The 13,165-nt window shown below is 38.3% G+C and overlaps 1 protein-coding gene across 1 annotated transcript in view; it reads right to left on the minus strand.

The window, feature by feature from the left end:
* The window catches only part of CTNND2 (catenin delta 2), a gene marked incomplete at its 5' end in the record, with an annotated part of 546,420 nt that extends 535,382 nt beyond the window's left edge, over positions 1-11,038 (minus strand). Inside the window, one exon of the mRNA XM_084260131.1 lies at positions 10,910-11,038. Coding sequence (XP_084116257.1) covers positions 10,910-11,038 — 129 coding nt within the window. The remainder of the gene's footprint in view (positions 1-10,909) is intronic.
* Positions 11,039-13,165: the final 2,127 nt, after the last annotated feature.

Consider the following 13,165-nt stretch of genomic DNA (forward strand, 5'->3'; position numbering starts at 1 on the left):
TAAATCCTGCATTATAACTACAAACTAACAGCCTACATTGTTACATAAAAAGGGAAAAAGGGCATCAAGGGACACTACATGCCATTCAAATTTACAGCAAGAAACTATAAAGTAGCTCTATGCATGACCATGGATAAACTGAGAGGGAGTAGATACAGTTGTCAACACAAGAAAATCAGAAGCTAAACTATGTGGTGAGGAAAGCTGAGAAGTGTAAGTGTCACCTTCACATGAATCTCATCAGAGATGAAAATGGGAGGAAACGCACTGGACTAACCTGATGACAACTAGACAGATTTATTTCAGTCCTTTGATTCCCAAGGCATAAAGGAAACACAACTCGGTGTGGTCTTCACAAGCCAGAGCACACTGAAAGTACCTGACAGCGGCAGTTCTCTCTCCCTCACACAGAAACAAACCAGAAAGAGTTTAAGTGGTAGATGATTTCTCATGCCAAAAAAGGGAATACATATGCCTATTATCCACACACTACTCATACAGAAAGTTTTTGTTAGGTTTTTTTTTTCTTTTACACATTTGTGGAATAAACTGTAGCTCACTTTCTAAAAATAGTGCTTAGTGGACTTATCACCAGCTTTTAAATAACCACCTATTTTTAAAGAAACAAGTGCATTTATTTAAGTCATTCACTTAGCTTAGTTCTTCTACATTCATACAGGCATGATTCTGGCATATACTATGGATGAATTTGTATTTCCGTGCCTGACAGTAAATCTGGCACATAAAAGTACAGAAGCAGTAGCAATGCAGACTCAATATCAGCAAACAGGCACTGTGTCAAACCTCAGTTTGAGTGGCCATCAAATTTATCACAGACAACTGTCCATTTCCTGTAGCCCACCATTCAGCCACAGCATGAAAAACCTCTAAAAGGGATGCTGGTGCTGCATGTAATCTGTGGGGTGCTCACAAATCTTTAGACTGCAGTGGGGAAAAGTCATTGTTAACATACACCTCTTACAATGCTCTTCGATCCCAATATGCAACACAGTGGTACATCCAGTCCTGCTGGCAGAGAGAGAAGTGCTTACCTGGTGTTACACCTGGGTTTATAACGTGCTGCTTGTGCACACGCAGAAGTGCACAGGGTGAAACCACCTTGTTTAAATTAATCTCAGTAACTTACTATTTAAATAAGGCTATAAATCTTACTAGAAAATGTGAAAGCAGTTACAGAACGCTGGCTGTTGTAAAGGAGCAGCAGCATACACAGTAGTCAAAGGTTTCAGGAAAGGTGCCTACGCACGTGCTGCAACCAGAGCTGCACCAAATTCCCTTCCCGTGGTTGTAGCCACCCAGAAAACCCAGAAAACCCAACTTCTCACCCATTTTTCCATGCTGGAAAATCTTTAGCCAGCAGAACAGCTGTACCAGTAGGCTGCCTTACATTCTGGCAGGAAAGCAAAGCAAAGCAAAGTTTGGTTGGTCCCTGTCACAACCTGTGGTAAGCTAACAAACAAAAATGCAATCCTCTATTTTCACAGCACAGGTTACTGAAAACATACCGTAAGAGGAACAGTATTCTCGATTTCTGCAACATGGAGCTAAAAGAACAGCAAAAGCCATGTTTGAGCAGAATTTCATGTACAGATGCTGCTTTGAGAAATAAAAATAGATTTTGGGGAGGTGGGTTGGTTGGTTGGGTTTTTTTTTTTTAAAGAGCAATAGTTTCAAGGGCCCATTTTTCACCTCTAAACAAAGTTAGTAATACTGTGTTAATTCAAAATTCTTCAATTCTGGAATATCAAATTTTGAAGATACCTAATCTTTAAAAATTATTATGCTACTTTTTGACAGGAGAATGCAATAAACCTTCCATTTCATCAAACCAAATACAAAGCTAAGAATTTTCAGGTAAATCTGCTGACTTACTATGAAGAATCAAGCCTGTTTATAGTATTAGATGCACTTACCCTCAAGTGCTCAGTCAACAACAGCTTCAAATAATGACCTAGATTGACAATGAGGTGAACAAAGACGGGTGTAACTACGTGCAGGAAAGATAGTATTGAGGGAAGGGGGAGTCCTCAGCAGTTTTGAAAAAAGGTGGTAGTATTTTCCAGGGGTACCAGCTGTAATATCCAAAACACAGATATATTTTACTAAATACCAATACACTAAAAATATAAAGCCATTTTATCAAGATGTGTTGCTAAGCTGGAATCAGACAGGGTGAGAACCTAACAAAAAAAAAATTTCAGGGCAGCATAAAGCGCAGTGTTAAAATACCCATATTTACATCAAGACTCTGAAGACTCTGAAATATCTAGAAGTGCACAAAATCAGAAAAAATAAATTCTGCTTTTTAATTTCACTGTAAAATTTTGTTGAAAAATGCTTAACAATGTGACCATAACCTACATTGCTTCCAACATGAACAGGCTGGTAACCACATACAAAAGCCTTGATTTAATTTTTTTATTACACAGACAGGCACCTGACTGCACTCAAAGTGTTACTGTTGGGGTAGATGGATAATCATGACCATGGGATAACACTGCAACATGAAATGTGGGTTAAAGTGACAGACTACCTACCACACTAAGCAGCAAAACATCATTCCACATTAATTGGATCATTATATTGGAGGGTACCAGATACCCGAGGTAGGAAAGCTCAATAAAGACCAGTATTAGCTATGCCTAAGAGATGAGACTGTGTGAAAATGTAAAGAATGCTGCTTTAGGAGGGCTCCAGGAAAAACAAATGTGTCAACTGAAGGAACAAAGATGAAAATTGAGAAGTACAGCTCGCATATTGAAACAAGGTATCTTGAGAGCAGCCCTGAGAAGGACTTGGCCATACTGATGGATGAAAAGCTCTACATGAGCTGGAAATGCATGCTTGCAGCCTAGAAAGACAACCCTATCTGGGGCTGCATCAAAACAAGCGTAACCAGCAGGTCAAGGGAGATGATTCTGCCCTTCAGTTCCACTCTCCTGAGACCTCACCCCTAGTACTGTGTTCAGCTCTGTGGTCTCAAACATAAGAAGGACATGGTCTTGCTGGAGCAGGTGCTGAGGAGCATCATGAAGATGATTAGAGGGCTGGAGCACCTCTCCGAGGCTGAGAGAGTTGAGCTTGTTCATCCTGGAGAAAAGAAAGCTCCAGGGAAACCACTGGTTTTTAATACCTACAGGAAAGCTGAAGAGGGACTGTTTAAAAGGGCAGGAGTTACAGGACAAGGGGTAGTGAGTTTAAACTAAAAGAGAGTACATTTACACTAGGTATTAGGAATAAATTCTTCCCTGTGAGGACAGTGAGGCCCTGGCACAGGCTGCCCAGAGAAGCTGTGGCTGCCCTCTCCCTGTCAGTGTCCAACTCCAGGTTGGATGGGGCTTTGGGCAACCTGGTCAAGTGGAGGGTGTCCCTGCCCATGGCAGGGGGCTGGAACTAGATGATCTTTGAGGTCCTTTCCAACCCAAACCAGTCTGCGATTCTATGATGAAAGTGAGTCATGTTCTACAAAAAATGCATAAAGTTGAGGGAGAGAATTATGAGTTAAGCAATTAATTTGTCTAAAGCTTTAGTCCAAATCTTTAAATATTTTTTTTTAAAGATTCATGGCGTTTGCTTGCCTTTTATCCACTCACACCGGAAAGGTTCTCATCAGATGCAACTACAGAGTAAGTTGCTGTCACCAGATATATCAGAGATAAATACCTCATTTTTACCACAGAGAAGGAAAAAAGACACATATATGCTATACATTGCTAAAATCAGTTTCTTGTGTGATTCTGACGTTGTTTACTGTCATCCTAACTACATAACTCACAGCAAAATTTAAGCTTAGTTGGGTAGTAATGTACCTTAACTCTCAGGTGTAGGCCTGAGTTTAAACTTAGCTTAGCATTTGCTGGGTTCTGGTTTTCTTGTTTGGGGATAAACAGAATTGTAACATATTTTATCAATGCATAACATGCATAGCATTCCACTACCCATTAAGTAGTTTTTTCTAGGAATACAAAAGATTCAAATTACCCACAGGAAGATACAGTTCCATTTAGCCGTAAATGCATCAGGAGTAGAAAATGCCATCATGTGAGAAAACAGATGGGAAAACACAATAGAAGTATTCAAGTTTTCAAAATGACATAAAAGAACAAAAATTGCTAAAACAATGACAAAAATTAAATCTCCTTCAAAAATCCCTTCCAAAACTGAAGCTGTAAGAGCAAGCTGCATGAAAAGTACTGGCAAGACAAGTTAGAAGAGAAGGGTCACTGTGGAATCTGGAGAGTGGGTTTAGTTTTTATTTTTTTTCTTTCGTTTCCAGAGAAGACAGAAGTAGAAATAATCAGTAACTGGTGCATTCACAGTTTGGTCATTTAAAAGCAGCTTCATTTGTTTGTAGAAGAGGTATGCTGGTTTTGAAAGCCATGTTTCTCTCAGGATCATTTTCTATACAAACTGAAATGACTAGTGGTGGTTATTGCCTAATTCAAGCACAGAAAAAGAAAATTACTGAAAACAGGAACAAAAAGTTAAGTCTCAGGAACATAAAGTATACAGAAACATGATTCTGACTTTCTTTTAGACAATGGGGAGGGGGGGTCTGGGGGTAGACACACCCAAAACCCTGCTCCCCTATACATTTCAATAGGGATGTTATGCTGGACTTCCTGAATCATTCCAGATACTACAAAAAAGTTGACTAAACCCATGGCTTCAAGTATATTTAAAAAAAAAAAATATAAAGTATATATATATATATATATATAAAGTATATATATAATAAGACTAATCCTTGCAAACACATTGTCAAATTGTTCCAAGTGCCCTTCCCCAAAAAAGCAAATCACACACTCAACTTTCCATAACACAAAGCTGCCACCTCACCTTTTCGGATGGTATTTCCAACCCTCTCAACTCCCCAGCAGCCTTCCCTACGTGGCTGCTTATGCCCAAGTTTCTCAGTAAAACAGAGGGAGCTACATCAGAACAGGAAGAAGCACAACTTGGCTAGCCACTTCTAACCATTTTAAGTTCATTTTCCTCTTGAAAATAACTTCAGGGTGAGATCAAGAATCTATTCCACTATGCCAGTAAAAGGACTTGGGATCAGGTGTGAATATATTTTACATTGAAAAGAGCCCCAATGAAGGACACCAGAGAAAAATAAATCAACAATGTTCAACAGTTACAAATGTAATATGCTAAAATGTTAGAAACTGAATTTAGTAAAATGTTATTGAAATTGAAATCAATATTATTATTTTCGCAGAGCATCTTTATTACAAAACTGAAATCCTTCCAGTAACGAGGAAAAAAATAAAGTTAAGGTCGAAGTGCCTGTTGGTCAGCAAACGTGTTCATATACTGGCTTCACGATATGAAATGATATTTTTTTCTTTCTTTGTGCTGGCCTTTAATAGTGCTTTAAATTCACATTAGACTGAGCTGTCACAAAGTGGCATTCTACCCAGCTTCTCTGAAACTCTTGCCTTTGAACTACTAATTTTTCAACATTACTTTAAGTCAAAATAGCATCATATTTAAATCTAATTTTATTCTCATAATTGGCATTTTCTTCCTTCTCTTCAAAGATGGTTTTGCTGGGAGGATATATTCTCTCAATTCTCTTTTATCAGACTAAATCTTCACAGAAGCCTTTCCATTCCCAGCTCATTTCAAACAATCCCCCAAAAAGCCCATTTTGGATTATCACCACATCCTTTCACCAGCGAAATAATTTTAGTTTCTTCATACTGCATCTACTATGGCTACAGCGCCTTTGGCAGGACTTACAGGATACAGAGTTCTGAATAGGAATTGTCTAGGTCTCCATTCTTGCAAACTGCTATTTCCTGAGAAACACAAGCTGAATACACTCACAGCTGCTCCTAAGAACTATGTGAAACCAGTCCCAGACTAAATCAAGGACTTGAGAATCATACAGAGCAGGGTGCATAGTACCCATATTACATTATTTCCCTCTTCACCAGCCACTGTGGTGACGCTCTTCACAGCTTCTCCACTCAACTCCCCATTTCTAGTAGTGGAATCATAAAACTCAAAAGCAATTCCCATCAACTTGAAGATGTACCTGGGAGGCACTAGTGGTATTCATAAAGCCTCGTATTTTAATAATTTTTTGGTCCATCCAGCAACTTAGAAGTATGGTATCCACTGCGTAGACTTGTGCTACTCAAAACATATCATATAGCCAAGTCTAGTTCTTACTTAAAATCAGTGTATTAATAAAAATAAAAAATGGCAAGAAGAATAGGAATTCAAAACCTCATTAGAAACAAGGGAGTTATTTAACTAAGGAAGTGAATATACATTGACATGATACTTAGAGAAATGATGAAAGAAATACATACTGATTGAATATAATTATGGGTCTGAAGTAGAGCTGCTAAAACTTTGAAAGGCAGAGATAGAACCCTGTATTTGAGGGGAAGCAAGTCATGAATATATAATAACTGACTATATTTAGAAGAGTAACAGAATACTTCAGGTTACTAGAGTAATTATTGGTTCCTATAGGGCAAGAATGAGATTTTATTTTGGTCAATGTCATGTATTACAGTATGGCATGCATTATATTAAGGAAAGCAGCTGAAAAAGTTATTCTGTCATCAGACTTGAGGTCCAGTAGGTGGATGACTGGATGAAATGTCATGACCTGCTGATAAGACTAGATGATTTCACAAGTCTCTTCTGGCCTTAAAACCTTAAAAAGTAACCTGAATTGAAACATCAATCTAGATACGCGATTTTGTTCTAAAACTTGAATTGTGATATAAAGACATGGGAAAAAAATCTGGCAAAGCCAAGAAAAGACATTAAATCTTTCAACTTCTACAGTTACTTCCATCTGTAGTCTTACTTACATGGAACAGGCTGCTCAGGGAGGTGGCTGACTCACCATCCCTCGATGTGTTTAAAAGACAGGTAGATGAGGTAATAAGGGATATGGTTTAGACAGGATGGGAATGGTTGAACTCAGTGATCTTAAAGGTTTTTTCCAACCTTGTGATTCTGTGATATATAAAAGGTGCATGCCACACATAAACCTGTTTCACAATGAGTACTAACACCTAACACACAAGTTCACTTAAGTCATGTATATTATCTTTATCTGATACTGACATGCATTACAATGATTAATCACTATTACCCTATGTATGGTTTTGGACTAATTTTAACCACAGTTTCTTGACAAGTGAGTTTTCTAATGAGTAAATTGGTAAATATTTAAAAGTAACAAAAGTTACTTCAGAAAAAATATAAGTCTTATAAAGCCAGAATGTTTTTAATACTAGAGATGACACATATTCTTGTTTTAACAAAATAAAACCACAACAAAACTATCAGCAGGCATCTCAAGACAAAAAACCCTGTTGTCTCTGCTATCAGCACTATGATTGAAAGAATGTATGAATCAATCATTTATTTAAACAGTGTGAGAAAGATTACAGAAGTCCTAGAGCCTAAACTGCTTCTTCCTTCTTCAAAACTACTGGGCATTACACAACAGAGAAAGAGCTGTTCTCTGGAACAGGCTACTACTAAGATGGCAAAGGAAACCTGAGTTGCAAAGAAACTAACATGCAAGACACTATTTCTGAGTTGAATATAGTTGTCAGTGCTTCAAGATGGATCTCAATCTTAGGATGTTGTCCAACCATTTTTATTTTAAAAAAATGTCCAAAACCCAGCCTTTGCTGGGTCACTGCCACTACATTCCTCCTTAGCTTCCAGGGCAGTAGGTTCTGTATGCCAAGAACAAAGTACTGTAAAACCTATACACCTGGAGAAATCAAGGAAAAGCATCAACTTTACTACATATTTACTCAAAAGGTTCTCTATCTTCAAAACAGCTTTATCGATATCTCTCTTCCCAGGATTTTTTTTAAAACCAAGTGGGATCAGAAGTCTCTTGCACGGGTGAAAATTCCTAAAGAAAAACATACCATGCTTTTTGCAGAACAGTTTTATCTACCACATTTGTACTCACAAATCAAAGACTCCTGATATCTCACTTTATTTACTGAAGTTTTTTTTTCATATATTTACATATGTAAAAGTTGGGACAAAGCAGAAACAGAAAGGGCCTGATGTTTTCTAAAACCTAGTAAGTATTGGACCAAATGTGTTTGACACTATCATAAAAAGAAAAATTACTTCCTCATAGATTTTATACAGCATGGAAAATTGAAACTATTTGTCTAGTGTTTTAACAGTACTTGATTTCTCTTTAAAGAATTTGATTCAGACTGTCTAAAAAACAAACACCACATGCAAAAAACCGCCAACAAAACCAACAAAACAGCTTTCATTTTCACCTTCCTCTTCATTTAGGACACCTTGAAAACACCTAAGGTTAAGTTCACTGCCTGGCATCTCATGATTTCTTAGACATACGGTGTATGAATTTGTCCTCCCCACCAGCAGTTCCTGCTGACATTGAGAAAGTTAGCGAGGGAAGGGGAAGGGGAGGAGGGGAGGAGGGATTCATATTCTTTGTCCATTACTTTTTTTCAATTGTATCTCAGAAGCCTGAAACCCAAAAACAATTCATCATGCTTGTTCAGAGGTAAAACACAAATGAAATGGCTTATACATTAAAGCAAGGAGCTCAGGATTTGAATTTCCTAAAGCCAACTTAACTCCTCAACAACAAAATACAGGCTTCAATTTCTATTTTGACAGAATACATCACCTTCTAAAGCACGTGGCTAAATCTTCTGATCCAGTCATGATCAGCATGAATGCCACTATACATCTGACATATCAAGCACAACTTTTAGACCAAATAAATTTTTTAGACCCAGTAAATCTGATCCTCAAAGCAGGACAGCACAGGCATATGTGTTCTTCAAACCAAGTGCAGCAAAGCTTCAGATTTTTTCTGAATAAATCATTTATGTTTCACATAGGATATTTAAATACAGCAAACAAATATAACAGCATTAACATCTATGACTTGTATGTGCCTTCTTTCATGTGTCCTGCCCTCTTCAAAGGCTGCAAAAGCATCTATTACAGTCACCAATACCTAAATCCCAGAGTTTACCCTGTTGCAGTCACTCAGAGACACTGTTGTAGTTATTTCAGGAGAAGTAACACATGAACTTGCCACAAGTGTTCCAAGAGAATTAAAACAAGGAATCTTTTTCAAGTTAAGCATCACCACAGATGAAGAACATGTAACTTACTTGATTAATCAAAACATACCTTAATTATGAACTCAATCGTCTTTTCCTTTATTAGCAGTACATTTGAATAATTGTCTGTGTGGATGTTTCTAAAACTCTATTTTTTAGCCACAGTCAAAGGGCACATGAAGCAAAACCACATAACAGGCAGTGAAGTAATTAATTCCTTCTTCTAAAAAGCAGAGGGCTATCCATCTGAACAGCCAGTTAGAAACTTATTTCATTTACTCCCCTAATGCAGAAGCTGCGTAATGCACTGCATCTGCCCGAAGCACGGGATGGTGGCCTTGCCTAGAAACCTTCCAACAGAACATTAAATAAGGGAAGCCTGTCAAAACACAAAGTATTGTGGGGAACAGAGAAAGCATAAAAGCAGGCTTGGTTTGGCTTGGTTTTCTTTCAAATCTTTACCATAACATAAAAAAAAAAGAATTTTGGAGCTAGATGGCTTTCCCCAGTAGCCTCTGGGGCTGCACGCAAGTGCATGCTGTTAAGACAAATTTACTGATGTCACCATATACTCTGAGGAGTACATTCAGATCAGAAAAGAAAAAGAAATAGAGAAAAATGAGTCTCATTTTTGAGCTTTGTACAGTCTTCCTGCTTCCAGACATGTCTGACTAGAGATACCTGTCAAGAAAGTAGTTTACTTAACCGAACACCTCTGAAATTTTGGTACCCCGTACCACAGTAATTAAAGAGATAATCTTGTTAGTCAGAGATAACCTTGCTAGTATTTTACCCCTTAAAATCCTTCCCATCTGGTGGATTCAGCATTGGTTCCCTCTAGTACTCAACTCGCAGATTTATGGGGGAAGGAGGTTCACTTTCAAAATGCTGACAAGGTATAAGTTAGCAAGATCATGACAAAACCCAACCACAAAGAACTCGCTGTTCTATACTGTGTTTCCCATTCTAACAGACAGAATGTGATGCAGCTTCTCTTCTACCTATGTAACTTCCCTGTACATTTTGTCAACATCAGAGTGTCAAAAGCCATGGCAAAGACTTTCCTTCACTGTAATACACAGGCTGAAACACTGGTACCTGCCCAAGTAATGTGATTGTCCTGGAAGAGAATATCCTTACAAACAACTCAACTATGGATAATTCCAACACAACAACACACCATAAATCTTAAGTCAAAACTCCACATTACTCTTTCCTGCACTTTCTCTTTTCAGAACTAGAAAATATAACTAACCAGAGAATCACACTTTCAAAAATTCCTAATACTTTTGGTTTTAATCATCCAAGCCTTAAAGCCTCTGTTTCTACACAATCTTCCTCTAAAATAATCTCATATCAAGTTTTACACAAAAAAAACCCAAAAACATGTATATTAAATTTTCAAATCCTGGGATTCTTACAAATCCTTTTAACTAAGAAGTCTATTGTAACACAACTTCTCCACAACTACTCATTTGCATATAGTTCTTATATCCCATGCCTATACGCTGTAAATCTACATGCAGATTGCCAGCAATAAAAGAAGACATCTCTGAAAACCACCATTTGCAGTCAAGAGTTAAAGTGAACAATTCAACTGAATTCTATTAATTTGACTTTAGGACAGCACCTAGGAGTATACTAAGACATGAAGAAATATTTTACGTTCTTTGTAATATTCATTTGTGAACAAAATTTTTCAGGTACCACCTATGAAATCTGTGTAAAAAGGCACAAAACCGTATTACTGTTTCCTAGCAGCATTTGCATACCTGTTCCTTAACTGAAGCTAGAATGGCAGAGGTTGTCTCCGTTTCCGAGCCATCACCATTGGATGTGTTCAACACAGGACTAAGGGAACTTGTCTTGTCAGAAGACGAGGGCTGGTCTGGAACAGGCATAGTTTCTGCAGTTTATAGAAAAACAAAGCAATGATTTTGTTATTAGAAACCTGATACATATCAGAAACCATGCACATACAAGAATAATACTACTACTTTAAGGGAAAAAAAATGTATAACACGCTTCCATTCTGTAACACAGAATATATCACTCATTAAAACTAAAACTAGTTCTAAATTAATTATAAAACAAAGTAATAAATGACCTCCAAGTCTTACTCCAAACCATTCACCACAGTACATTTGGAGAGGATTCAAATGATTTACAGCTGTGATTTTTGTATAGTGTTCCAGTGGCAGCATCCAATGCAAAATTACAATATCATGAAAGCAATGAATCATGAAATGCTTTGCAAACAGAAAGCCAGCAAATGATACATGAGAGAAATATAAAACATCTACTGCTGACTTTTAACATGCATGATTATTTTATATGTATTGTATTTTAAGCTTAGGCAACTAACTTCACCTTCCAGCTAGTCTAGAAGGTGATTTTGAAAACATTTTATCAGGAGCATTTTTGAGAAAAACAGCACATCAGTTGTTATGCCTTTTTTGAGGCCTGTTACAAAAATCCAAAAGATTCTTAGCACTTTAAGGAATTTCTAGCATTCCTTTTTAGAGAAAAATGGTGGTGGTGACTGCAGAAAGATTTATCTTTCTGAAGATAATGTGTCATTCTCTGTGCAAATGTCACTACAGGTACATCTCTGCAGACAGTTATGCTGCATTCCAGAAGTAAAGGAGCAGAAAAGCAGCTCTGTATGTATATCTATGTTTACACACATACATACACATACTTATTCTATTATCTTATCTCCACACAATCTAATTCTTTTCTCTTTTTTTTGGTATACTAAATTATTAATTACATTGTCAAAATAGAAAGAAAAGTAATTGTTTGTTTGGTGGTACAATTTACCTGAAAAAATAGAAGTGTCCTAATAGTTCATTTTGTAAAGCTATACTTGCAGAAAGCACTGGAGTGCCACCAACCCCACGGCGTGTGAATTCCAGCTGGAAATTGTGCACAGGAAGGAATGAGACCATGAGGAACGTGAGTAAGGACACGTGAAACAGTACTACTGCCCTTACAGGCACTCACTCTGGGTGGTGGGAAGCCATGCATCCCGGTTGGGGTTGCTCACCAGGGAGACACATGGAACTAAAACAGGCATGAGGCCCCCCCAAGACTGCACTGGGTTGGGAAGAAACACCAGAGCTGTGAATAAGGCTCCTGCTGAATACTTTCAGACACGTTGGCTGCGAGCAGCTTCCCTGCTAGGGGGCTGCTTTCTCAGCAGTTGTGAAGAAGCTTCCTGGAAAATTCCCCTTTGTCTACTTAGCTCGTCCTTGTGCTTCTCCAGGGCTGTCTGATCCCCCACACAGAGACTGCTGAATCGCCCTTCCCACAAACACTAGCACAGGGAGGTAAAGCCAGGCAAAATAAGCAGGACTAGGAGTCAAGAACTCCTTGGTCCAGCTCCCAGCTTTCTGCAAGTAACTGTAATTTGAGGTGCATTTACACTGTTCTCTTCATTTGAAAAATGAAGAGGACATTCCTGCTCCCCCCATCCCCAGCTCCCGACCACAGCACACAGTTACTTGGACTGACTGGGTAGACACAAAACCTACTGGGAAGACCTCTGGCTGCAGTCAGGGAGACTCATTTCCTCTCCCTATCAGGTAAAACTAGCAGAGCTTTGGTTAAATGTGCATGTTTGGGTATGGAGTTGCGGCAGGCCTGACCTGTGTCGAAGGACCTCAGCCATCACCTCACCAAAGGGACCAAGTCTATCATGCAGCCAAGGGCTGTGACACCAGGACAGGGAGAAGTGTTTTCTCTGTGTGTTCATTTAATTGGCTGTCTTCTTTATTTCTCAATACCAACATCAGTAATTTAAAGCTTAAGTTAACTCGCACTCTATCTAATTAAGTGAGATTGCCTGACTCAAAGACCGGTTTTGGCCTGTGACACTCCCCAGGAGGATATCCAAATGAGGCCACTGAGGCATGGTGGGTTTCTGTTGCTGTTTTCAGAAGATGGGGGGAAATGAGCCTGGCTGAGTTGCTAGAAAAGAAATTATTTGCTACACAAAATGCTTGCCCTAGCACTAACAAACACTC

This window comes from Gallinula chloropus (genome assembly GCF_964237585.1).
Source record: "Gallinula chloropus genome assembly, chromosome: 2".
NCBI lineage: Eukaryota > Metazoa > Chordata > Aves > Gruiformes > Rallidae > Gallinula > Gallinula chloropus.